Below are 27,674 nucleotides of genomic sequence, written 5' to 3'. Positions count from 1 at the left end.
CTTCTTTGGTGAGCAAGCCAAGAAGAGAGGTGGCCTTGAAGGCACAACAGTTTGAAGCCCTTTGAGCCGTGTGTGTTGTGGAGGTGACAGAGCTGTCGTTTTGTGCTCTCTGGGGAACAGGCTGTCTGTGCGAAGAGGGACCATAGGCTGAGTGAACTGGAGCAGGAGCAGGTGCAGCTGCTGAGTGTGCTGTCAGAGAAGGCCTGCTGTATTAAAGAGCTCACACTGGAGAAGCAGCAGCTCACTGCAGACCTGGAGGTCCAGCGCATACAGCTGGTCAGCCTCACAGGTACGGATGTCTGCATTGTCTCCCCTGTTATCCACTAATAGACAGTAATGCCCTCCCACACTGTCTCTCACACTCCTTGCACATTCACAGTGACTGTTCCTGATCACTGTCACTCACAGATAGTGCTAAATTGCCGTCTGCACTTTTCCCCACACTGTCCGCTAATACACACAGTACTGTCTGCACTTTCCCCTACTGTCCACTAATACACACAGTACTGTCTGCACTTTCCCCTACTGTCCACTAATACACACAGTACTGTCTGCACTTTCCCTACTGTCCACTAATACTGTACACACAGTGCTCTCTGCACTTTCCCCTACTGTCCACTATTACACACAATGCCCTCTGCACTTTCCCCCACACTTTCCACTCACACCCAGTGCTGTGTGGTCTGTCCCCCACACAGTCCACTCACACACAGTCCTGTCTGCTCTGTGCCTTCCACTGTGAACTAACACATAGTGCTATGTGAACTGTCACCAATCCATGCACTAATAGCCACTACTGCACTGTGAACACAGTCCCCACTAACATTTGTATAATTCCTCTCGCATTAATTGTAAGTGAGTGCTAGATTTAAATATTATGTGTAATCATTTGAGTTTTTCATTGAAGAAAAACATATCCACAACAATTTGTTGGCCTTGTATGTATTTCTCTCGAGCCTATTTTCTAATTAAAAGGTTACGAAAGACTGTTGGAAAGATCAGCGTAATTTATCTGAACAACAGTTGTAGGCAATAACATCATTTCCTTCCTCTGAAGCCTGCACAATCCTGCTTCTCAATTAACGCAAAAGTCATGTGTTCTATCATGAGCTGCTTCTCTTCTCTCAATATCGTTCCTTAAGCAATACACTGTCAGAAGGAACAAGATGTATAACTCCTCAAGATCCTTGTACTGTGCTAGTACTGTGTTCGTGCTAGGTGCAAGTATGATGCTAAATGTATTTAAGTTGTGCAGTGAGACCTGCATTATTGTCTTACACTTCTAAGAAGTTCTTTTTACAGTTTTGCAGTTCTTTTTAATTTTAAATCTTAAAATTAAGAGCCAGAAAAAAGTATTGCAATGATAGCCCTCCGTGATATTGCTCTGGAAACAAAAATCTTTGACTGGTCCACAAAGAAAATATTTTCTATATATTTGAGTATTTTAAGCTGTTTTCTGGGGCTAATGATTGTCTTGCTCTGGAAAAACATATGTCCTTGCTTATATTAAACCATTGCTTAAGAGGGCAAAGATGCAGAGACAGATGCTGAAAATATATGAAATATATGAGAAAATAATAAATCAGTAACAGCAGAAGACATATTTCCCACATAAAAATAAGTTTTTAATTTTGGACAAATTCTTGAAACATTTCGTGAAGAATTCCTGGTGGCAATGAATCAGGAATAAAGTTTTTTAATGCCTGTGTGAAGGCTGATATGTGAATTGAGGGATACTCTGAAATTACAGTCTGATTTAGATGACTGTAGGACCAGGTTTACAAATGACAGATATTCGTTTACTTTCGAAATACAGTCCAGTATGTCTGTGATTTTGTAATGAAACTTTTTTTGGGTGGAATTGTGACATATCACAGTAGCGCTCTGTGCTGAAGAGATTAAGTAGTGGCCTGTGCTTCCTTCCAGAGGAGCATGAGTCCCTGAAGAAGACCTTCAGCAGTAAGAGTGAGGAAATGGAGAACATGGCGGCTAAGCTGAAAGCCCAGCTGCTAGCCACCAGGAGCGACTTGCAGCAGACCACAACCACCCTCAGGGCCCTGGAAGGAGCTGATGGCCACGGTACGTCCCTCCCAAGAGCTCTTGCACACTGCCTGCGGTGCGACTCACACTTCTTCTCACTGTTCAGCCATTTTCCGAGAACACACAATACAGTAGATGTGCAGTCAGTCTGTCTGTTATTAAAAGGGACACACAGGTTGAAAAGTGTGCGTGTTTGGGCTTGTTTTAGGGCCTGCTTATTTGCTTGTATAATTCTTTTTTGATCATGGAAAATGTGTTCACAATGTTTTTTTTTATCTTTAGCTGTCTGCATCCGGCTAGATTTCTGTCCAATTTGTGATTTTGTCTTATTGGGTATTCTGTTTTTCCCCCACTGTCAGTACTGAATCTTATATAGTAAATATACAGTACTATACATACAGTAGTAATACATACTGTACCTTAATGTGCATGCAGCTGTGTGATCCTTAACTGCTCTGTCACTGCAGGCCTCAGTGACAGCTCTCCTGGTCTTGTGCCAGCATCAGGTCATGCTTTGGCTTCTATTCTGGTTTACGTACAGTACTTATCTGTCCTTTTTTAGCTGTGGCCTCTCTGCCCCACACTGGTAAAGGTCAGTTGTGAGAGAAGTCATATGCAAGCATGAAGACGGTTTATTAATAGCCTGATCTCCAGACTCGTTTCAGCTTTCCCACCAAACTGCAGACATAACCAAAAGATTTATGATTGCATGCCAGCCGGAAAAAAAAGATACTTTCGTTTATTGAGAAGAAAAATGTGGGACATTCTGATAATGGAGGATGTTTGTATCTGGTGCTGCTTTTGGTTACTGGGTTCCAATGCGGCCTTTCCAATCACACTCCTTCTCCAGACCTTAAATCAGAATTAGTTGTCTTTCAAGGAACAGGTGGACAGAATGTTATCCTTTCTCTCAAATTAATGGTTCATTGAGTATTCATTTGTCATATCTTTCAGACGAACCAAAAATCTAAAAAAATGTCTTTTCACAACTTTTGGATTACGTGATATGTAATATCTCAGGCCATTCTAGTCCATCTCTCTTATTAAATACAAATATTTAGATGATATTTATATAATTATATATAATTTGGTAGCCCAGTTTGGTGTCCCATGACGCTACTGCAGACTTTGATCATACATTTTACCTTGAGTAAAATACACTGTTGAAATACCACTGCAGTGAGAGAGCAGGTATCGCCGCTTGTGGGATTCCTTTGTCAAAGTTCCTTGGCTAGCGTCTGTCAGTGATGTGTGCTGTCCTGGCCCATTTTCACAGGAATGAAAGTTGCTATGGGGATGCAGAGACAGATCACAGCCAAACGGGGTCAGATTGATGCGCTGCAGAGCAGGATCCACTTCCTGGAGGAGACCTTGGAGAACTTGGCCCAGGTAAGGTGTGAGACTCGCAGTGTGAAAAATGGCAGATGGCTCTGACGATGGCACAGTTGGGAGGAAAGAACATACAGCCCTCACCTCACCCATGCTGGTAGAACAGTGGCAGCTGTAAAGACAAGTTGATTGGCGGCTCACCGTACAAATGGGAGTGCAGAAATGAAAAAGTGGCCGTTCCCAATTTTCCCTTAAAGTTAGAGGGCATTTTCAATTTTTTGTACATCCGAGCAGATCTTAGTTTAATGGGCTGGGATAATAGCGTAGATGACATTCATAAACATATTTTATGAATGGGGGTTACGGAAATGGAGAAAATCAGAAAATAAGCAGAGCAATCAATAAGTAAAATAAATCATCATAACCCCCAATTTGTACATTATTTTGCCAAGAAAATACCCGAGAAGATGGTATAATTAGAGACACATGAGTTCTCTGGAACAGCTTTGGTAAAAAGTAATAATTCAGGCACACTTGGTTAAACAAGTGTTTATTAACAGTGACAATACACACACTAAACAACACACAAAGGCTAAAAGTGCCTTCTAGATAAAGTGAGATAAAGATAAAGTGCCTTCTAGACTAAATAGAATACAACTAATATAACCTGTGGTTAAATCTCTTGCAGTAAACGCTGATTCCACAAAATGAATGGGAACCTATCTCCAAATTCTACAAATGCACCCAGTAATTTTAACTGAGGGATTCTTTAGACAGGAAATCAGCCACAGAATAGCAAGCTCTCTTAACAAGGTTCAAATATTTACCACTAATCTGGTCTTCCTAGGTGATCTGGAATAAGGAGCTCTCACACTCTCTTTCTTGTCTCTTCCTATACTCTTGACTCTGCTTCGCCATCCTCTTACTGTATATGGTGTCTTTCCAAACTGTTGATTGACACTTAATCGTTTATCCTGAACGTTATGTACTCAGCTTAACCACGGTAAATGTTTCAATTGCTTTGATCACCGAATCTGGATCCCCTACATCTCAGTCAAACATCTGTTTGTTTTGAAGCTGGCGATCTTGACACGAAGAGGCGTTACCCATTATATCTAGATTCTTAGGACACTTCAATAGTTACCTTCAGCTGTAACAATATGGTTTGAATAAAATACATAACATAGGATCTTGTGTATCCTGCATAAAATATGTGTAGGATACATGAGAATACAGTCCCATGTATAGTTCAGATCAAAGTACAGGAGCACATGAAGAGATGGGTGTAAATATCATTGTTAATGCAAACATTCCTGTGTTCAAACACGTATCAGTTCTGCTATGATTCTGCAGGAGAAACGCTACCAGGCGTCAGAAAGCAGGCGTCTGTCCCAGGACCTGGCAGCAGTGACTTCGGAGAAGAACAGACTGGTGACAGAGGTGGAGGCCCTGAGATCCCTCGAGAGGCAGCTGAAGGACAAAGTCACCAAACTGGAGGCGGCTCTGGACACGGTAGCCGAAATCTTTGCCCTTGACTCGGCACTTTCATGTGCTTTGTTAAGCGCCTTGGGGTAACCTTGTTGTGAAAGGCGCTATATACAAATAAATTGAATTGAATTGAACTTGAGTTCTACAGCAACAAGCATGTGGTAATCCTGTCTCCATGATCTCACTCCATGACGTTCCGTACTCCTGCAAATAAAAAAATCACCCAATCCCTCATACCCAGCACAACTTCTTTTTTTAAAATTTATTTCTGCCTTACAGAGAGGTTCAATTCACTTCACGGGCCTTGCTAACTTTGTCTCTCGCAGCTCTCCGAGAGATTTTCCGAATGCCAAGATTTAGTACAGCGACAGGAACAAGAGGTCACACGCCTGAAACTTCAGTACGCTCTGGATGTGAAGGTACCAGGGCGTCCGGTTTTCTCTCTACTCTACGATTCCGTTAGAGATCGTAAGAATAAAACCCGATGAGCCCTTAAAAACGCCTTCATCGCATTTGCGAATCGCGTCGCTGTCTTTCCTCGATGTTGACCTGATGACTGTTTTCTGCAATTGATACTCGTGGCATAAAGGAGCTCCAGGGACCAAACTTCAGAGCCGCTGGCGGTCAGCAGAGGCCCCCGTCCCACAGCAGCTCCTTTTCAGCCGCCCAGCAGACCACCGGGCACCTCCCTGCGGTACGTCTGGGGCTCAGGGAACGTTTCCGCTTTCAACTGTGTAAGACCTGAGATCAGACATCAAGTCTCCTTATTATTATCTCACTTGTGATGTCATTTCAGTTGTATATCTGGAATCCCTTTGTCATATTATGTGCATTTGGAGAAAGGCGCACTGACTTAGTGACCTTAAATCAACAGGGCCTGTTTCACAGGGAGCTTGACTGAAGATCACATTTGGGAATGTTCATTTCAGGTTTTTGTCCGTCACTACCTGAGCATGCTTAATGATCACTGTGACGGTGTTTTCCTATCACATCTACAGTAGGTATCATCTCAAACTTGACTAAACATCTCTTCCAAGTTAACAAAATCTAAACACTGGTGCACGAGAACAAACCATTTTCACCCCCATCACATTGGTGTCCTTGGATGGGTCTCCTAACACATCTAAAATACACTGCGTCTTTATCGTTTCATGTGCAGCCCAAGACCACAGTCCTTCAGGAGAACCCCACCCAGGAGCTGAAGGCTCTGGTGAAGGAGCTGAGGAGTGTGATTGAAGATGACGCCAGCCTCTCTGCTCTTGGCAGGAGGAGGAAGTCTGAGCCAGAACGACCACGCACCCCAGCACTGTAAGAGTTTCCCTAGCCTTACAGCTCTTCTCTGGTAATTCATGTGTCATCCCACAGTACAGCAATAAATTCCTTTTTTTCACAACGCATAAAATGATGGTTTACAACTGAATTCACAGCTGTTTAAGAGGGTTTGTATTGGTGGTATACCATTTTGTCAACAGCTATTCATAATGTCAAACAAAGGGATATATGACATAAAAGCAATGTCTGCCTAAGACCATTTTCTCTTCTGTTTTTTTGTAAAGTACTTTAATAAGTGACATGCGATGGTGCCTGTCTTGTAGGAGTGAGGTGACGAAAGACAACAGTACCAACAGCACACTGAATAGAGATAGCATAAGCAGCAGGTAAGAGGCTGTCTCAACCAGACAAAGGAAACTCCTCTATTAGAACGGCCAGACAGATCCCAAAACTGACTATTTATAAAGACTATAATGAAAGACTAAATTATTTCATATGCTAGAACCCCCAAATCATGCAAGCTATGTTAATTGGTGTCTCTTAAATTGTCCCTGTGTGTGTCTCCAGCTTTGGTTAGCTTATAAGATAGAGCATGTAAGTTGACTAATGAATTACTTTTTCATTACATGAAGCAATCAGATACAGTACTGTCCTGTAATTTGTAAGGATTTGACCGTGAACCTTGTAATATGCAACAGAAACACAGCAGTATCACAAAATAGACAGAGGCATTTGACCTTTTTAGGCATTTAGAGTACTTCAGCTTCATTCTGTGAGCAAAACCACAGTTGTTATTACTGCAGATGATCGCACTGACTGGGATAAGCACTTTCAGAAGTTTATCTAAAAAAATATTCTCTTAGTCTAGGTCCTTATGCATTGTTACTCCATACTTTCAGGCTTAAAAAAACCTTAGGTGTGAGCTTTTCTTGACCACTTCTTGGAGTTGCAATTTTGAAGCTAGTAAATTTCGCGGTAGCTCATTGAATGGTAAGTGTAAAAGAAATGCACCAAACATGTGAACCCGAAGATGGCTTTTTGAGCTTGAATTGTGGCTTACGGGCTGCTGACTGTGCCAGTCATGCAGTGCCGTGGCTTCAGAAACCCATCTGCAAGTTTATCGCTCCCATGAATGTGTGGCTTGCTTTACCTAACCACGGCTGCTTCTCAGACCACGTCTCCCATGCTGCTTGCCACCTTCATTGTGGTCTGTGCCTCATTTGCTCTCTGCAGGGAGCCACTAACTTTACACACCGCCGATCTCCACGAAGGAAATATGCCCAGCTCCCCGGCTTCCCAGGGTAAGTGTTACAGCTCAGGTGCTCGGCATGCTTGGCACTGCTTCTCTGTTTCATTTTTGCACCAAAAAAAACATCTCTCTCTTATGTGTGCTGTGTTTTCTGGTAGGTAATTTTGAATCTAAAAGATGCCCCCTGTGTGTTATAAATACTACCATGTAGTTTCACCTTGTATTTCCATCGGCCAGGCTAAATAGCTGCTCCAGAGGGAAACGGCTTCTGAGACGAATCAGCAATGTGGAGCCAAGTGTAGTGTTCTGAATTCTGGATTTGTATTGGGAAAAGTTGTGGGTTCAAATCCCAGCTGAGACATTGGTGTTGTACTTCACTTAAGTTGCTCCAGTAAAATACCCAGCTGTGTAAAAGGGTCTAATTAGTCATAATTAGAGTCTTCAGTGTGCGTTAGAAGGAACCATGATAAGAAAACCTTATTGAAATTTGCCAGTATTCAACACAAAAATGAAGTGGTCTTGTTTCTGTTTCATATTGATGGTGTTTCTCACATTAGAGAATGCACGAAACTATAAATTCTGGTAGACTTTCCCTTTTTTAGTGGATCTCACATATGTCATTTGCTTTAGTGTGCGTTACGGAATTTGATTAACCCTGACTAAAACGGGCCGCCGCCCTGTGCCGGCTCTGTTGACCGCAGGGTTTGAGCTGTCTCTCCTGTCCGCCACTCCGCGCTACACCTCCTCACCGCGGGGCCGGCCCTCGGACCGCCGCTCGCCAGTGCACTCCCTGCTCACCACCCCGGCCCCGGCCCCCCGGCCACAGACAGAGAAGACCCAGGAGCCCCCCTTCCCTGACGACAGGATGGGTATGTCATCCCTGAGGTCTCGTAAGAGCAAAAGAAAGCTAGCAAACAAGAGGAGGCCGTTCGACCCCTCTAGCCCGTGTGGTAGTGAGTACCGAAGATATCTGATCCTCATCCAGCTGTTTTTGAAAGACAGCAAGTCGACTTCATGGCTTTGTACAGTGTCTTGTTCCAGTACTCGCACAACCCTAAGGGTAGAGAAGTGCCTCCTGTTCTCAGTTTTAACTGAGTAGTTTCCATTAGTGCCGTCTGGTTCATGTTTTACTGTTCAATCTGAATAAATCCGCTCAGTCACTTGCCCCTTGCAGCAGATCCCCTCGTAGTCTGCTCCAGCCAAGAGTCAAAAGGATCACTTCCTTCTGCCTGGCAGTGCAGAATCTTCTCTGAAGCCCCAGAATGCATCTGGAATATCACCTGGATCTGCTGCATAAAAGCTCCTGACAGAGGCTTACAAAATTCTGCACCACGTGTTGTGGGAAAAAAAAGAAATTATTTTGCATGAGGTACATTAAATGGATTTGTGAGAAAGGTATTCACAAGTCACCCATAGCTCAGCTTTTGACAAATCTTGTGAATTTCTAAAAGTGGAGCACTGACTTAATTATTAAATAGGTTTTTATGAAAGAAATAGTTTAGTACCATAACTCAGTTTTAAGAATGAACCTTAACACGTTTCATGTACAAAAGACATTTTCCACTGAAGTTTGACTTCAGTGTTTGATAGATCTTTCAGAGCTAAAACCATCCTGTAAAAGTCCCTGAAACACTGACGCATTCTAGAGTGCAGCCATCAGTTGTCCCTGGAGCGAGAGCTGCGTGTCTCTCTGTGCTGTAGTCTCAGGCTTGCACAGCGCTGAAGCGTCTGTAAAATCATGTCTTTGGCTGGAATTGCACGCTGACCTGGATGCTTTCCTTGCTAGCGGCGAGTGAGCAGATGAAAATGACGGGGCAGACGTGCAGGAAGCTGCAGGGAAGACTCGACAGCCTTCAGAGCCTGGTGGAGGACCTGCAGATGAAGAACCAGGGTACAGACCGCAGGCTTCCTTCGGGTTATATCCCTTTTGGTTTCACTGCTTTTGTTTCTTATGGTGGCACATACTTAGGCTGAAGCCATTGTTTTCATTTTCCCCATTTTATCGGCCAACAAAAAAACGAACAGAGGCCCACCCCTGAAGATGTTTCTTCTTTCTTTTTTACTTTTCAGCCTGGAATTAACCTCTTCTTTTTCCTACGCAGTCTTCCCACTGTAACCTTCTAATACATGAACGTATCGCTCTCCAGGCGTGCTGTGAACTGGGGATGATGTGGAGACAGTTATTTGTAAATATTTAAAACGTGTGGGCTTGATGAAATAGAATACATAAACCTAACATGAAGTGGGCTGAAGCCGTGAATGTTTAAATGAAATGAATATTTTCAATGAAATTGGTAAAAATCTGTCTTTCAAAAATAGGATTGCATCACTTTTTGGGTAACTTCAATATGCCCAGATGGCCCTGATTTCCTAAGGCTGACTCTTCCTTTTGACAGAGATTAAGCGGAATAATCACTGTTCAGCATTATTAAAAGGGCTGCATCATGGGACTTGCACTAAATATACTCTAACTGATCCTGCCACTGCAGATTCCAGAGGAATGCTTTTTATTCAGTACTGCGGCAATAGGTTCCATTTTTTGTCATCTTTTTTTCACAAAAGATAAAGGACAGTATAGAAGGCCTGCAGTTCCTGCCGTTTCGAACACACGAGAGATCATGGATTCAGGTTTCATATATAGAAGTGCCATGGTTGAAATCAGACCATATATGTTGTAAGTGAATAACAAAATTAAAAGCTGTTTCAGTACACAGTTGAGCCTGGCACTCGGCACAAAAAAAAACTACGATTGTAATGGAGTTGAAACACATGAAAACAAATCGGCAAAGTGAGAATTGTGATTTTAAATTCAGATGCATACAGAGGAACTGTACTGGTCAACCCCGCTATTAGGAGAGAAGCCTCTCCTGCCTGGTCTTTTATAATCACTTGTGGCCTTAAAAACAGGTTGAAACAGCTGCTTACCTTCTGTCACCTCTAAAGGTCTGCACACAATGTAGAGATAAATCATTCACAGGAATGACACGGAACAGCCAACAGTCAGTGCCTGAGCTGCGAACCTGACATGTTCATATATATATATAGGCAAACATTAATGTGACCCTTTGTATCTTTCGTATGGCTTTAAAGAAATACATCTCAAATTTTCATTGATGCTGTGCCCAAATACTATGTATAAAGTACCCCTGTGTAATGTATAGTACTTGGTCAATAATTCAGGTGGGTAGCTGCATCAGCATGCACAGGCTACCAAGGAACAAGTAATGGGTTTGTTCCATGCTGAAAAGAGAAGAAAGAAAACAATGTTTGGGCCGTGGAGCCTTCTTCAGGTGTGTGTTGACACACATGGAATAAACCTATTACTTGTTCCTTTGTTAATAATGCCAGCTCTTATTGTACTGAGAATAACCCAAAATTGTTTTGTGTAAACCAAATCACTTTTCTGTACATAGATGTTAGAAAATGAACACAGTTTAAATGTTCATATTAAACACATGTACAGTATTGCTCCGATATGGGCTAATCTTCCCTTCATATTATTGTTTGTACTGTAATTCACAATCATACTTCAATTTACAGAAAATTACCTTTTAAATCAAACCTGTCCTTCTCAGAAGATGAGCTGCAGTTACTTATTTTCTCTAGCTGCAGGACATATCAAACAGTTCTACCTTAGGTTTTAAAGAGTAACTCCATTAACAGTTGTAAAACTTGTCAGAACCTGCTCAGTACTTCAACCTAAAATTACACAAATCTCCATATCATTGTATCTAAGCTTTATGTGTTTTACTCATTTTGAGTTTTGAATTGTAAAACTCAAAAGTAGCCATCTGATTACAATCCAGACTCAGTCATGTTAAAGTAGTGCAGGCAGTCAGTTCTATCACATCATACCCTGAAGAGAACCCTCAGTCTTCCTCATATTTTAACTGTTGACCACTGAAGCAGCACTGGCCTTAAACCATTAGAGATTTATAGAGGAAGAAAGCAGTCTAGAAATGTAAAAGGCACTTTTGCCGAGATCAGATTATACAAAATCGTTATTGGCAAGTTAAATACCAGTTATCGCTTTGGTCACAGATTTCATGAAGAGGGAAAAAGGAGGGTACAGTTTATTTAATTATACTTAAGTATGGCACCGGTCATCCTCCAAAAAAAATGGTTGTTTCTAAATCCAAAACTACCTCATACTTTCTCCTTCAATTTACAGAAATGTCTATGATGATCAAAAGCCAAGAAAAGAGGATGAAGAAAGTCAAGGACAGAGATAAGCTCTTCAGTTGATTTGGATTATCTGTTCTTTTAATGATTTATGTGCTGCATCCAAATAAAATCTGGTCATTTATCAGAATGGAAGGTGTGTGGTCATCATGTAAAAAAAAAAGTCCTGTTTTTGTCTCATTCTCATATCATCATCCATACAGTTTACATATAGCACTTTGAACATGACTTGTAACTAAATGCTGAATTTGATATGAAGAGATTGTCAGTAAATCTATTTTTGATTAGATCAGAACATAAGGAAAATTGCATACAATGTTGTAATGAAGTTTTATTTATTTATTTTACTCTTTGGTACAGACATACAAAGCTTGTTTTATACGTTTAAAATAAAGAGTTGCTTCCTCCCCCAAGTGTCAAATCTGATCACTTTAATGCCTATACGTACTTCACCGCAAGCTGGAAAGATGCAGCTCGTTGACAGCTGGCAAACAGTCTAAACGGGGTTTTACTCATCATCACACCTAGTACCGATACAAAGTACAGTTGGGACACCTAAAACCACAAAAATAGCAGAAGTCAGCTGAGAATGGTAATGTACTTCCGCCCATTCAAAGAACATGAATGGGACTATTCAGGTGTCCAGCAATTATGAGTGAAGCTGCATTATTACATTCAAGACAAACCCTCAGACAGTTCTCTTAATACAACACCGGTTGATGTCACATAGGTTTGTAATACTACATAGATCCAACTACTACTAGTAGTACCATGAAGATTGAGGTCTTTCATCTAATATTACAAAAAATAATTAATATTAATGAAGTCACTGGGGCAATTAACATCTTTGCTATTAAGACTTGATGATTTTAAATGGCGACATGACAGATTCCATTCATTCCCTATGACTGGATGAGAGTCGCCTGCATCAGCTCATCCCTTTCATTCTGAAGCCAGATTAAAAGATGAAAGCCTGCGCCAGTCATGAAGGTTGACCAATTAAAAAAAAAACACTCCAGGTGAGGCAAAATGATTGCACAATCTAAACTTTTAAATACTCTAACAAAGTAATCATATTTACAACACACTGTTACTCAGGATGACTCAGAACAAGAAACGTTACACTAGATGCCAGTTTTGTGAAACATTTATAGCTCTGGGTCAGTTAAATAAAAAAAAAGTTCGATTTCTCAAAGCAATATCAAATTTTTGTTAATTAGCATCAGAGGTTCACAAGAACCCCTAGTTGATAAAATGAATAACAGCTCAGTCCTGTGCTTTTACAAGAGTGGTCTATATACACATTTATAAAACAAAAGGGGAAAATGTTCAAAATTAGATAAACACTCAAAATGGGATAAAACTACTCTACATTAACCAAAGGAATATGCCAACTTAAGTAATTAAAATTCGTTTTGCGACATAACGAGTCTTCTCATTTTTAAGAGAGGTGGGTCTCTGATCAACACAAAGATTTTGGAGACGCAGTGATATTGCAATAGGGCTTCTGGCTCCAGGTCTTTATGGCCCCAGTACCTGCTGTTCTTTTCTCTTCCAGCCAAGTATATGATTAACCAATAACGGCTTTCAATTCTGGAACTGCGAGACTTAACTTGAATAGATTAAAAAAAAAATAAAAGCTTCCATCAGATTAGTTCACTTACAACTAAACAACCAACACTCCGCCTGGAATCGAAAAGCGGCAGACATGGGGCGACACCCTTCACCAGTTTACACAGGGGTCCACATGCCTACTGCAGCTCTGGCCCTGGAGCTCCACAGTCTTCCCTGGCTTTTAATCCATCCAGCTTCTGAATGACTTAATTAGATCCATCGGTTCCTTAATCAGGAGGTGTTAACCTGCTTTGCAAAGCTCTGCTCTGCTCATTGGCCATTTAGGGCTTACTATAAAACACGCTGCCTGTAGCTCTCCAGGACCAGACCCCTGGTTTGAATTAGGGGAATTGTAAAGACTCTCATGGTACTTAACTCTTTTTAGCATAAGGGTTTAAGTAGCTTAGCCAAGCTAGTTGCAGTTTTAGATTATACTGCCCTTCATTACATGGAACACTTCCCCCTCCACCACATTACAAGAATATCTACACTTATTTCACCTCTGCCGTTTAGAAGAACAGAAAAAGGTCACAAATATTGCCAGCAAAGGTTCACTTCTCTACTCTGGTAATGACTATTTCACAAATAGTGCATCATAACACCACAAGAAATAAAACACATCTTCAGTTCAAATGCTGGGTTGAACTAAAGCTATTATTCATTATTCCATTGCGGCCATACCCTAGCAGCTAACATCTGCCTCAAAAAAAAAAGAGAAATGAACCTCCAGCCTAATGCAACTTTAATGCCCAACTCAATATGATAGTGAAAGCTTTCAAGGCAACACCTACACGACCGTGTTCATGCCGACAGGAATACCGCCTGCTCAAAGGTAGCCCCACCACTTATGCGCACGCACATCCCGGCCAGTGTCGAGCTGCCTGTTGGAGCACTCCTCCCAGCGACAGATCTTCCCGTCTTCCACCAGCACGAACTTCCACTCCACTTCGCAATCCGCCGGGAGCGCAATGGAGTCGCCCCAGAAGCCTTCCTTGTCCTGGCTCAGCGGCACGTAGCGCCCCCAGCTCCCCAGCCCCTCGTGGCTCCCCGTGACGGCCAGCAGCTGAGAGGGGGACTGAGTGATGTAGTGCACCCGGAAGCTGACCCCCACGTTCTGCGGCATGGGGGGCACGGCGGCGACCTTCTTGCCGACGGGATCCGATTCCGGCAGGCTGGGGGCTCGGGATTCATCCGACGGGTTTCCGGCGAGCCCGGCGTCGGCTGGCACGGCCTGGGGGGGTTCCAAGGCGGCGTTCAGCCACGCGTCGGGCCCGGCCAGATCCACTTCGTCACGAGCGTCGCGGCTCTCGGTCCCGTCCAGCCACTCGTTATCGTTCATCGTCGCCTCCATGATGCTTATTTCGGTCTTCCCGCAGCTCGGCTCCTGCTTGGGGCTCCCGTCCGAGTCGTAGTCCGCGCCCTTCTTCCCCGGGCCTGGGGCCCCCTCACCTGGAGCCGGGGAGTGGCTCGGACACTCGGTGGGGTCGGGCGCAGAGCTGGAACGGCACGCTTCGGTGGCCAGCTGGTCCGCTTCATCTGCTGCTGGAGCACGAGCGCGAGCTCCTCGGACGATCGCAGCAACGGAGGGGACGTCTGGAAACGCTTCCTCTGCCCTGGATCCTGCAATGCAGTTATCCTGGGACACAGACACTCGGCCCCCATTTCGCTTTGGCTGATCTAAAACAAAAACACGTACAGTAGGTGCCATCAGACGGACGGCGATGATAATGAAATCTGGATGATACCACAATGCCTCATTTCAGGTGGGGGCTACACAACGGTGGTGGAGGGGAGTCCCCATGAGCTGTAAAACACTTTGATTGAAGTGTCCAGAAAAGAGCTCTGCAAGTGTAAGGAATCATTTATCCTCTTTATCCACTGCCTGAAACTCACAGTAACCAAGGCACAGCTGGCCAATCCTGATCATCTCTCAGCTTGGCTCTTAAACTAAACCAGTAGCTTACTTAACTCGACCAGTTTAACTAATCCCACTGGCCTTCCAGGGCTGAAACGTTGGAAACTTTCCAGAAAAATATTCATTACCTTGTCTAAACCAAGGTAATGTCCATCTAAATAACTGTGGATAATTCATCATAAACTACCAAGCATTCTTCAGCACTTTCATGATTTTTGCATTAGAAAGAAAGATACTTTATCAGGTTTCTATGAACACAACCCCTCCATACACACAGTGGTGCTCCACAAAAGCAGCTAAATTATATTTAAATTTTAAATCACTCATTTAATTTGACCTTTTAGCAACAGACCAAAACTTAATAAATAAAACAATCAAAAAGCCTTCTGAAAAATGCAACAACATATCACCTGACTTCTCCAGCCAGATGGCATGCCTGCGTTTCCTCTCAACTCTGACTGGTTTTTAGATTTAGGTTAGTAAACCCTTTGCACACACACACAAAACTATCAGCCTCGGCCTTCTTTCAGTACCGCTCCGAGCCAGAGCTCTAGTACATCACCAAGCTGCTGTCTGACCTCCCTCTCAGCTCCTGGAGAGACCCGGGACTTCACTGCCCCGAAGACACTCCCTCAATGCGCTGAATGGGGCTTTAAGCGTTTCTGCAACATTTTAAATGATCATTCAGCAGTGTTATTGTCGATATCTGCCCATTAGAAAGGTGCAGACCCGTCAAATTTGGTAACGCGGGGGGTTTCAAGACTCTTTATAAGGATGTGCGGTTATATATAAAGACAGAAATGCTGAAGGCTTTCAAACAATGCTGAGGAAATAAACCCAATGCAAACATTTTGCACAGCTTTCCCCGCGATTCGAAAAAATAAAACTGCACCGTAAAAAAACAAACATGGAAAGCGTCGATAGTGCCGTTATCGGTCTAGGAGCCATCTGAAAGCTACTGTATGCCTATATTGTAACGAAAAGTTACGTCTGTTTGATAACTTCTTACAGCCCGTCACCAGCGATTTGAACTGAAAACGCTTGAAGTCGCATTACGTTTACGAAACGCAGTTTGTTCGCAGAGGGAAACTGGGGTCATTCACCCTTCGAGTTCAACCTTTGAAACGCCACACAAATTCTGAATGTAAAACGTATTTTTTCCCCAAAACGTGAATGAATGGCGAACGTTTCCAATACTCGTCTACGTTGACGTGGTGTTACGAAGTGAGTGTGGGTTACCCATACCAGTTGGGTGGTTTATTCGGTGCAGGTGAATGAAATACGGATTAATCCGAAAATTTAACATTCCTCCAAATGCTACGGTAGTTCCCGATCCAGCAATCATAAAAATACATTTTTACAAAGCCGAAGGTCCATGGTGAAATCTAATGTATAGTACAACTATTGAGAAACGATCACAAAATGCTACTCAACCTTTCCTTTTTGGAAGTACTACGTAGTACGTCTTTCCCCCCTCCCTCCTCCTCCTCACAACGAAGAAGATTGAGCACTGACGTTTTCGTTAATATAACAGCTCCTGCAACCTACAGTACGAGACAACGCGTTCATCGGGAGGAAAAAAAAAAACACTGCTTGAGTAAACTGACCTCCCAACTCGAATATGCACAATCGCAAATCGCCTTTTCCTTAAAGAGTAGCAGATGCGAACTGCAAAGCCAGCGCGTCCCTGTGCGTGGATGCACATATCAGAAGACCGCGGTTCCCCCGAAATTACTGCGTCCCTTTTTACCTGTTGACTCCGGGTCGCATCGACTTTCTTCTTCCCTCTCGGCTTTCACTCTCTCCTTCCCCTCGTCTTCCTCCTCGGCCGCTCCGTTTTCGGTTTCTTTCCGTCTCCGGCCGGCCAGACTTCTGTAAACAATGAATAAAGCCCACACAGACAGCATTACAATAATCCCCCAGACCAGGGATGGCTCGTACCCTCCAATCATGTCACCAAAAGAACTAATCTCAGGTCAATCTACGGCTGCTGGGGTGCTTTTCTTGAGGCTGATTACTGGGACATCTGCAGCTCGGTGGCCAGCGTTAATAGGCTGAATTCACTCCCCCTGTCCTCCCGTCTAATCCGCCAGTCGGCGCACGTCTCTTCAGACCCCTGCTGCGGCGCAGCTAAAACGCACCGCAATCAGGTGTTTCCCCCAGCAATTGGCTAATTCACGGCGGGCCGGCTGGTTCACGAATAGCGTGCAGGAAAGATACAATCCACAGGCAAGGGCAGGCGTGAGAATTTAGAAGCGCACGATTGTGTACAAGACACGCTTTTACGCGTGAACTGTATTCTGATGATAACGTGGAAATAAAATGGACCTTCTGAACTAAAACCTACTCACTTGCAAACAGGGCAGGGTCTCTGGCTTCTTGACCATCGTGCGTCAGCAAGAAACACGGGGACTTTTATTCGAAGTTCACAGATAAATAAGACAAAAACCGTGGGCCATTTCAACGTTTATATAGGCGTGTATTAAATCACTGGTTGCAGTCACTTAATTCGACAGATGTCGTATGTTAAAATATTCTCTGCACACGCCGTTTTTATGAATGACCAAGATTTATCGATATTTATTAGAGTAGTATTAGAATCGTATTAATATTCCTAAATACCTGGGGTGCAATCAGGCTTGGCATTTTGTAGGATGGTTGAGCTATACTTAAAGAGATACGGAAAATGTTGTTTGGACTTTATTACCATCACATAAGTAAAACCCTCGATAGCTATTCTCCCTCCATTAAGTCGCAAAAAAATTAAAAATGCCGAAATTTAGTAAACCTGGGTTTGTCACCTCGATGGAACAGGAGTTTTTCAATTTGCAGAAACGGTACGTCTCACGCGGTGAAGGTGGTTGCTGGGCAGCGGCCTCGGGCTATATTTACTTTAGATATTCATATAATGGTCAGTGTTTTAGTCAGAGTTAGATGTTTTTTTGTTTTCCTCTTCTGTGTCTGTATCCCTCCCCTGTCAAGGTATCCCATCCTCCTCCGCGCAAACCGTACAGCAGACGACAGTCCTCGCAGTTCGTCCAAAAACCCATCAATTACCACACGGGCAGAGGCCATGGGTTATATTTAAATTCAAAGAGCGTTCTTGACATGCCCGATGAGATAGTGTTGCCAAAGCTGAAACCATTAACACCACATTTACAGAACAAACATATTACTGAACATTAACAGACCAGACAAAACGTTATGTGAGGCAGATTCTCTGTCTGTTCTTCAAGCTGTGACAGAGGATCACAAACTGGACTGAAGCTCTGTTGAGACCCCCTCCCAGAAAGAATGGCTAGAGCAATAAAATCTGTATTTATGGGATTTAGGGTCTCGTTGCTGGTCTCTGGGTGTGTCAGTAGTTCTAGCATCTTAACATGTCTAAAATTGTTCAGTTCCATTCTTTTATGGCTGTTCCTGACAATGAAAAACGTATTAATAGAAAAATCATACAATGGCCTCTCCCATTGTATTGTTTAAAAATTTTCGGGAGACTCATTCTTTTTAAATTTCATACTTTGAGGAGATATCTTTAAGAAAGTAATTAAAGGGTAAAGAAGATTCTAACTGCTTACCCTAACCCTGTAAGTGTAATTGACCTTTTGTATCATTTTTTCCACTGGGCATTGACATAATTCGCAGAAAAAAAAATGGAGTGAACCAGTGAAACTGTTTTTTTGCCAATATTGAATTGATATTGAATAGTGAACTATCAATAGTGAATTTGCAATCAAGTCCTTAGTTCTGATTCATAGTACGAGTTGCTTTAAAGAGCAGTTTTTTGTTGTTTACCATCATCTTTCTCCATTCTCTTTCAAAGGAGCAAGAGCAGGCTTTTTACTCAGAGAGAAAATGCTTTTCAACTACCTAGTGTAATTTGCAATTAAACTAAAAGGCTGCAACATGAACACAGCAATCAGTAGACTTCATCGTCCAAATTCAGTAAGTGTTCATAATCTCAAGGTGGAGTATGTCAGGGTTCCCAACAGGCTACAGTTAATCACAAATTAATTTACTGAACTGCTGTACTCATTTATGATCTAATACAAACTCATCATGTCATGACAAGTCTTAAAGGCATTGTGAGTTTAACAAAGAATGTAACAATTAAAACACAGTTAAGAAAAGGAAAAAAAGTAATGCAAATGGAAACTGTTACATTTAACAAAATAGTTAGCCAGGTGAAGTCTTTAAAGATACAGGGAATGTTTCCGAAGCCTATTCTGACCTGGTGGAGGGAGACATCCTGAGATCACCACACCTGGGACCTGCAAGAGTCTGGAGGCAGGACTGTGGAGACATTACCATCCCCCACCCCTACAGCAGAAGAAGAATCCAGTTGCAAAGGATGTGTAGGAAAAGTGCTGGGAGCCAAAACAAGACCAGACATTTCCTGTGATCTTTGACTCTATAGGTTGTTGACTGATGAGCAAATTATTGTCTCCCTTGAATCATCCTTCATTATGAATGAAAAAAATCATCATTAAGTCTTGCATATCAATAGACACAGGTGTCTTTGTTAAACAATGAACCTGTTTGGTATGTGGCAATGCTGGTTGAACTGTTAACAGTGCTTTCAAAAACAAGTTCTAGATATGTCATCCCAGAGACACGAATAAAATGTATGGTTTTAAGTAATATGTATTCAGATTTGCATTACAAGTGCATTACATGGATGCAATAAACACAGCACAAACTTTTTTAGGAGCTAATGAAGAGTGTATTTTAAACAAAGAGGAATGTCACAAGCACAGACTACAAATAATATCAATACAGAGTCATGCTACAAATATGAAGCTGGTCTTGCTTGTGTTGCTGTTGAACCGAGAGCACCAGGTCCGTTTCTGTTTGCTTTGTTGCTATCCTTTTGGAACTTTTCTTTTTCATCCTCTTGTGTAAACAGCTTCTGGAGAAACTGAAAAGAGAGAGCTTCAGATGAGAATGATAAATAGCACAACACATCAAGTCTCTGTAGTGTAATTGTATTTATACAGTACATATTCAATTTGACACAGGAAGAAGGTTGCAAGATTACAAGATTTTTAAATTGCAGTGATGTACACTGTAGAGTATAGTATATGGAAGTAGCCTATGCTTTTGAACAACCTAGTTATCATTTTCGGACAATTACTGTTGGACAAGTACTCAGTTTTTTTTTATTCAAATAAGAAGGAGAAATACAACACTTTAGCTGCTGAGCCTGAAGAATACACCTGAAGACCTTCATAAGTCTCATCGATGGCAGTTGGTGTTGTATAAAGTTAGATGAAAATTTGCCTCTGTTCTCACCATTGGCTCCCGCATTCCTTTGTTGAGAATGAACTGCTTGAAGGCCAGTGTCCCATGCATCTGCTTCAACTCTTCATCCTTCATATGATGATAAAGAACAGTCACATGATTTACAGGCACTGCTTTTGTTATCAGAGGTGTGTAGAAACCAAGCAACAGACCAATGAACCCATGGTTATGGGTAAACAAAATTAATCTCAGTGTCCACAGTTTCCCTTATTCTCAAAATTCTACTTATGTGCTTTAAAACAACCTTTGAAAAAACATCAGCTCTTGAAAATTTACCGCAGATTGTTTTCAACACCTCTTTGGAAAGGATAATTGACATTACTAAGCAAAACCAAGAACATGGAGGGAAAGATATTTATAACTACAAATGAAATAAATAATAAATTAATAATAAGGACCAGGAGTCCTTTAATTTATTTTAATTTGAAAAGCTTTGTACATATGCTCATGTGGATCCATCTAAAAAGTTCTGACGTTTTAAATGGTGGTCACATGAAAGAGCAATTTTATAATATTTCTTATCAAATGTTTTCATTCCCTTTAGTCTGCAGAATCTTTATATATTTTTATAACCAGAATCATGCCAATATCATTACCAATAAGATCTATCTACACTAGAATGACAGAACAATCAAGTATAGGTTTTAGCATTTTTTAACTTAATTTCTTTGTGGTTTATTAGACCTTTACTGCAGCATGTGTTATTAAAAACCCCTTTGCGTGCCAATAATGGAAGGTGTGATAATTATTATTAGAGCATTTTAGACATCTTTAGGTTCAAATAGCTTAGTTACACATCTAAAAACATTAGCTCACAACCTTTGAAAGCTGTAGCTCTCATAAGCCTCTCAGACAAAGAGAACATTAGAACATTAGGTGAGAAAATGTGAATGACCCTTGGACTAAAGGGATTAACAATCCTATGTATGTATGGGATTAAGATCTAGTCTCTCCTTGAGAGGAAAGGGAGGTCAAGGACTTCACAGCCCTGCACTGCGCTCTTCTGACACTTCTGTGCAGTTTCTCTTATGGTCAAGTGAAATTATGTTATCTTGAATTTAAACCAAGGCATGAGAACCAATGGATTTAGATGCCTGTGACAGAATTAAGTAGTTTTCACAATTGGCTAAACTATTCACTGTACAATGCATAAACGTGGTTAAAGTAAAATATAAGCATTTCATTGTGCTTGTGCATATCACAAATAAATTGGACTGAACTGAGATGACAAGTTTTTCTTCGTAACATCATACATTTTCTAAATCTGGTAAGAATAATCAGAATGTATATAACATTTGGTATAGCCATTACAGTGGGTTTTAAATGAATGAAGTGCTAGATTAACAAAGGATAAAGCATTTTATAAAATAACTGGAAATGTTTAACTCATGATTTTATATATACAGGATATTAGTCTTTTTAAACATAAACCATGATCTGTACTGAGATATCACACTAGTCAATTTTTACGCTGATCTCTAAGTTCCAAAGGAAGAGAAAATTCAGTGTAAGAAATGAGAGGCTTGAACCAGTACAGCAGATAAGATCACCTTTTCACTTGGTTGATTCATTGAAAACCGCTTTTCTTCAGAGATTATGCTTGGATCTTCTAGCGGTTCATCTGCATTTCTTTTTTTCCATGTTTTAGGATCTAGATACCATGCTCCATATTTTATCTTCACCCCACATGACGTCTATAAAAAAGTGACATAAAAATGCAATATTCAAATGCTTTGAAGTGATCACATACTGAAAGTTGACCATAGTTTAAGCTATTTTCTGCAATATGAGCAGCAATTAGCACAAACACAATCAATGTGCTGAGGCGTATGGAAGTACAGTATGTTCAGGTGTTTGTGTTTTACTATGATGGCATTTATTATTCAGGTGTTTTGTTTACTTCATCTCTGGTCTCAAACAAAGAACAAACCTACACTAACATCAGAACCACTCTTTATTCTAAATCAACATGCATTATAGAGAGCATTCTGATGTCTTCTATCTCTGTGTGGTATGGAAGCACGGACATCCTAACAAGGAAAAGACTTCAACGCATTGTTACCTAGGCCTCTAAGATCACTGGCACTGCTCTCTCTTCAATTGAATCCATGTACACACAACGTACCACTATACGCGCTAACAAGATTATTGCGCACGACTTATTTCAGCTGCTCCCCTCAGGTAGACGTTTCAGATCACTGACATCCTAAACTTCACGTTTCAAGAAGAGCTTCTTCCCGACTGCAGTGAGGCTGCTCAACAAGTAATGTGCCCCCAACCATCAGCAACTTAGTATTGTGCTTTATGACCTGTATCACATTCCAATAGTGATCATTCAATATCTTTTACTGACACCTAGAGGTGACAATAAAAATAGTCAATTTTTTTTCATAAAGGCAGCTGTCTAGCGGATATTTTGTTCATTCAGTTATTTAACACTTTGAAGTGAGGTTCCAGCCTTAAACACTTTCCCCTCTACTGGAAAATTGTGAGCATTTCATATTTCCAGTTTCAATTTACTGTAAGATCACATGTTCAGATGAAACTGTTACTGCACAATCTTTAAGGCTGTCTAATTGTAGCATATTCCATTACAGTACTGAAATATTCACTGCTTTGGGACTCATTTCTATTTATCCAACAGAAACCAGCATGTTTTAACTTATTTTCTGCAGTAATTCTATTATAAAAATGACATTTCTGACATACAATCATTCCCCATATTTTGGTGTCAATGAAAGAACAGAATAAAAACTTTAAATACAAATTGTATTTACTTATACGCACTTTTTTAAAACAGGAATAAAATTCATGAGGATGGATGTGCATTTCTTACACTATAAAAAACCATGTATACTCATATCTCAAGTTTAAAAAAATATAAAATATTAATAATTCCTAAAGCTGTAATAATAAAAGAAGCTCACATGAATTGGTCCTCCACAGAGCACGCACGAGCAGAGACTCATAACCTTCAGCAAGATATAGCTTTCATGTACATGTATAATAATGGCTGACCTGTGAGAAGCCAAGCCAAACAAACTCTCACCTGATATCACTGGTAGCTGCTCATTAGAGTTTATTATGGAATATTCATGAGGGTGATCCTACCTTCTCTGCTTTGATATCTCTTGAAAACTTTGTTTCGGGTGCAGTCTCCCGAGGTAGTTCTTCCACAGACATCCGGAGCTCTGCAGGAACACTGTTCAGTTCCACCACCTGGACGGGAATTGTGAAGGGGGGCTTGATCTCGTAGCCACTGCCAAAAAGGCTCACAAGAGTGGCCTCATCAATGTTATTGCTCTCTCCTCCCTGTGAAGTGCAACCGTTTTAGTAGTTCTCTAGAAAATCCGTCTGCGTCTTTAACAACAAAAAAACTTAAATGTAACCCCCACCACCACCACACACATGCACAAAATCTGTAAGGTCTTCTGTCACAAGACATTCTGTAAACCCAGTATCTGGGAGACTGTACATGTCTCTTCCGTGGATTTAAATATAAACCCGTGTGCCTCACTTTAAGATAGATTTTAAATTTAAAGGATTCAAACAGGTATTAATAGTAGCCGAGTACAATTTTACTCAATACTACAGACACATGCCATTTATGCCAGACACATTTTATTTTGCACATGTCAACACAAACATAGTCTATGGTCTTAGTAGTACATTTACAGGCTGCAGGATCCATCCTGAACAGCGGGAACACACTTACATTGAGTCTGCCCATTTTTCTCCAATTTTTAAACTAGAGCTTACTCACAATGACAGAAGCACACTCCAAACCATTTTTTGTAAAAAAAAATATTGAACAGATTTCTACTGAACAGAACAAGGGAGGAGTCTAACAGCTTTTAACAGTAACATTTACAATTTCAACAGTGAAGACAGAGGAAGAAGCGAACTATGAATACTCAAAACCTATACCTATTTAAAATGTATAAAATATTTTCACCTTGCTTTGTACTACAATATATTGTTGGCCGCAACTCAGATTAATTTTCAAATTTTTCACAAATGAAAAACACCTTCATATTTAGGATAAAACACATCAGAATCAGTGATTTTAGAGCAATTTCATACAGAAGTACAGTCATCAACAGTAACACTTACCAAAGAAACAACCCAGTCACAGAACTCCTTTGTCACCTTTTTAATGTCCTCATCATGAGATGGAGAAGGCAGTCTTTTCACTTTTACCTTCCCGTCATCTTTTGCAGAATCTTCCTTCAATGGAAGCCATTTATAAGGATTTTTTTGCTTTGAGTCATCAGTCCTAGGGACCCCAAAATGCGTTGGAAGTGATTAAAATAAGATAAAGCTGTTTGTTATGTAATAATAACATTTGTGAACATAAAAAAGTTGCTCCTTAAAGGTGTGTATATCATGCTTTGTGGTCTAAAAATATGAATTCTTCATTAATTCTAAAGGAAAACAGTTTTTACTGGTAAATTGTATAAAAAGTACATAACTATATAACAATATCGGGAACTGTTTGATAAATTCATTATTAGTTTCTGAATTAAGTGTAATGTTAACAACAAAAATAGACATATTTAGAAGTCATCAATAATTTAGACTGGGGAAAATATACCCACATACAATTTTGGAAATACTTATTGAAACAGTATGTGTACTGTGCAAATTCCACATTAATAGATGAATATCCTTTTTGTGAAAAGGAAATGGTATGCAGCAGAACATTGTATGACATGCTACAATGTCACTGGTTGTCAGAAAGATCTTAACCACCCCTAGGCCTATGTAAAAATGATGTAAAAGTCTGATACGATTGCAGAGTTTTAAATATGTGGTGAATACAATGTCTTTTGAGAAGGAACATACTCATGATCAGAGACATCCAAATTTTATGCAATAAAAAGAGGATTATTTTAAGATCATTATAAGAAAATACAAAATATAATGCTGATTCCTTAACAGATAGAACATAAAAAGATATAAACCTATGCCCTGACATAATGGAATTATATATAAAAGGTCTATAAAGGTATCAATCTACAAATTTGACATACTGTAGATCTCAGCAAAGCTAAGTAAGATTAAGCCTCCGTTTCAGTGGAAGTATACTTGCATGACACTGGTGGAATGTCTCGTGCTCAGATTTGACCCTGATGGGTTTAGGTTAATTCTTTCACACTGGCTGGACGAGTCCTCCTCATTCTTTTCTTCAAGGTCTGGAGTGCAAGATCCTAACTCATTGGTCAAATGCATGTCTGGGTCAAGGACATCTACCACCTTGTCCAACAGCTGGATGAGATAACGGCAATCTATCAGTAGCGGAAAGTGACAGACAAAGGAAAGTATCAAGCCTGCAAGCCTGCAATCACACGGCAAAAAGATCATAAACCTGTCAGAGTCAACCCACAATTTTTTAAATTATTTAATGCAAGTAAGGTTAAGTGTTTGTTGCATTTCAAGCAATCTAGAAATAAGTATACCATATCAAAAACATACACTCTGCTATAACAGGTACAGTAAAGGAGGAAGTTAGAATAAATTTATAAACACCAAGATAAAGGTAAAAACGCTTTTGATTGAGAACTGATTACTGACCAGAAAACAGTACAGAATAAGGGGTGAATGCTCAGATTGCAGTAGATTACTAGAGGAAGCTGCATGAGAACCACAGCTTTTCCTCATTTCCAGCACTGATTTAGATTCTGCTATAGTGAGTTAAGTTGCACAAGATAAAAAAGAAATCAATCTTGAATATCAGATGGAAAACACTGAGCTTAAAGAAGCTCCTGATAAAAACCATTTATACTGACACATTACTTTCATCTTCTATGAACCTTGGAATGTCTAGGTGTCGAAGTGACATTAAAGGAGGTTAAAGTATTGGATTGCACTAGTGATATTTTATACTAGTGTACTAGTATAAAATATCATATATATAGATATACTAGTGTTTCAGCACTAGAGGCACAGAAACGTACCTCTGGAGACATGCCCTCCTCTAGGTGGGGATATAGAGCGAGTGGGTGCTGGGTGAGTCCGTACTCGACCTCGGCAATGTGCTCTCTCCGGGCCTGCTGCATCGGGGTGAGTTTCGAGAAGCACACCTGCTGCTTAGAGAATCTCTTCCTGGGCATCTTTTCACTGGTGCTGAAGGAGGGCTCGGCTCCGTGGATGACAGGAACAGGGCCCTTCTGGGGCTGGGTGAAGTTCTCATCCCCTACAGGAGGTGGATACCCGTCTCGGATATCATCCAGCCCGGGTTTTAAGAACCGCCAGCAATGTGAATTCAGCGCTCCAGAAAGCTGCTGTTTGTTCTTCGTCTCTTTGAGATATTTTGTCTTTAGCCTTTCCTTGTACCTGCGAATAACAGTTTATATGAATATTATAACTTATTTTTTATGAATATTATAACTTGCATTTTGTTTACTGATTCTAATATTTTAATTAGGAATTAGAAAACCTCTTAAGTTAATTCAATAACCCAGAGTACTCTGATTGATTGATGATTGTTGATTTTATGCACATTAAGTCAACAGCAGATATATGTTAGCATAAACAAAACTCATTACCTTCCAGACCTTAAACAAACATATTCTGTTTTATATATATTCTGCATATATATATTCTGTTTAAATACAAAGTTGAACTAGGTAAATAAATCTTTTACCATGGGTGCCGTCGAACTGTGCTTTCCGACTGAGCAAGGGGAAATAATCTTGTACCACTCATTTAAAGCTGTTTCAGCAGGAGTCTTCATAAAAATCCACGCCCAAACTTCTTCATTTACGAATGAAAATTAAGAAGGCAATGTAGACATATATATCTTGCATTAACAAAAACAGCAGTCTGAGCACAGCGATACGACTGACAAGCGAGTCCGACTGTACACAGCGTCGTTGCTAGGAAACGGTGAAGTCCCCGGATGTTTTTTCCTGGTCTCTCCTGGTACTTTCAAACAATTGAGGCGTAGATTCCTTTAGTGAAAGGAGTTCCTTGACAGATCCCACACACTTGTGCGAAACACCAGTTTTACTCGTTTATGCAATTTGGATAATTTCTGCAAGGGGTCTGTCCTTAACAGGGTGATAAGAAGGTGGAATATGTAGCAAATTTATTCTGCCTCCCTCCGCCCACCTCAGTTTCATTATTTTCCAGGCCAGAAAGATCTGGTTCCCAGTTTAACTACGCACCTTTGTACAGCGCAGTTAGCATTAATAATAATAGCTTACACTTCTATAGCGCTTTTCTGGACACTCCACTCAAAGCACTTCACAGGTAATGGGGATCCCCACCTGGATGATGCGA

At 40.9% G+C, this 27,674-nt stretch overlaps 3 protein-coding genes across 5 annotated transcripts in view; 1 reads left to right on the top strand and 2 right to left on the bottom strand.

Moving 5' to 3' along the window:
• The window catches only part of LOC148837381 (coiled-coil domain-containing protein 158-like), a 29,254-nt gene extending 14,401 nt beyond the window's left edge, over positions 1-14,853 (top strand). Inside the window, exons 14-25 of one of the 3 annotated variants that reach the window (XM_088910513.1) lie at positions 121-289; positions 1,927-2,079; positions 3,317-3,429; positions 4,723-4,881; positions 5,184-5,276; positions 5,447-5,551; positions 6,017-6,165; positions 6,453-6,515; positions 7,363-7,430; positions 8,080-8,247; positions 9,165-9,269; positions 11,550-14,853. In XM_088910513.1, coding sequence (XP_088766639.1) covers positions 121-289; positions 1,927-2,079; positions 3,317-3,429; positions 4,723-4,881; positions 5,184-5,276; positions 5,447-5,551; positions 6,017-6,165; positions 6,453-6,515; positions 7,363-7,430; positions 8,080-8,247; positions 9,165-9,269; positions 11,550-11,623 — 1,419 coding nt within the window. In that variant the 3' untranslated portion in view covers positions 11,624-14,853. Of the gene's footprint in view, positions 1-120; positions 290-1,926; positions 2,080-3,316; positions 3,430-4,722; positions 4,882-5,183; positions 5,277-5,446; positions 5,592-6,016; positions 6,166-6,452; positions 6,516-7,362; positions 7,431-8,079; positions 8,248-9,164; positions 9,270-11,549 lie in introns of those variants that run through there. The other 2 variants (XM_088910514.1, XR_016090808.1) reach the window with 2 other exon arrangements.
• On the bottom strand, positions 11,879-17,197 carry stbd1 (starch binding domain 1). Its single transcript, XM_088910515.1, has 2 exons — positions 16,840-17,197; positions 11,879-14,851 (listed from the first exon to the last, which is right to left on the bottom strand). Exons 1-2 carry the CDS (start codon positions 17,039-17,041, stop codon positions 14,001-14,003), a joined length of 1,053 nt encoding a protein of 350 aa, XP_088766641.1. The 5' UTR covers positions 17,042-17,197; the 3' UTR covers positions 11,879-14,000.
• Positions 17,198-19,875: 2,678 nt separating this feature from the next.
• fam47e (family with sequence similarity 47 member E) lies at positions 19,876-27,098 on the bottom strand. The gene is made up of 8 exons (XM_088910160.1): positions 27,037-27,098; positions 26,348-26,726; positions 25,483-25,658; positions 24,504-24,666; positions 23,502-23,702; positions 21,941-22,084; positions 20,382-20,459; positions 19,876-20,007 (listed from the first exon to the last, which is right to left on the bottom strand). Exons 1-8 carry the CDS (start codon positions 27,096-27,098, stop codon positions 19,876-19,878), a joined length of 1,335 nt encoding a protein of 444 aa, XP_088766286.1.
• Between the last annotated feature and the right edge of the window lie 576 nt (positions 27,099-27,674).

This window comes from Atractosteus spatula, chromosome 3 (genome assembly GCF_055471065.1).
Source record: "Atractosteus spatula isolate fAtrSpa1 chromosome 3, fAtrSpa1.hap1, whole genome shotgun sequence".
NCBI classification, from domain to species: Eukaryota; Metazoa; Chordata; class Actinopteri; order Semionotiformes; family Lepisosteidae; genus Atractosteus; species Atractosteus spatula.
The sequence above is the reverse complement of the archived record's forward strand: the minus strand, read 5'-3'. Positions and strand labels throughout refer to the sequence as shown.

Coding starts and splice junctions, on each gene's coding strand:
- stbd1 (XM_088910515.1), bottom strand. CDS start 17,041: ATGATTGGAGGGTACGAGCCATCCCTGGTCTGGGGGATTATTGTAATG. Junction 14,852..16,839: donor ATGCGACCCGGAGTCAACAG/GTAAAAAGGGAC, acceptor TTTTTGTTTTAG/ATCAGCCAAAGCGAAATGGG.
- fam47e (XM_088910160.1), bottom strand. CDS start 27,098: ATGAGTGGTACAAGATTATTTCCCCTTGCTCAGTCGGAAAGCACAGTT. Junction 20,460..21,940: donor TGAATCAACCAAGTGAAAAG/GTGATCTTATCT, acceptor CATCATATGAAG/GATGAAGAGTTGAAGCAGAT. Junction 20,008..20,381: donor AAGGAATGCGGGAGCCAATG/GTGAGAACAGAG, acceptor CTCTCTTTTCAG/TTTCTCCAGAAGCTGTTTAC.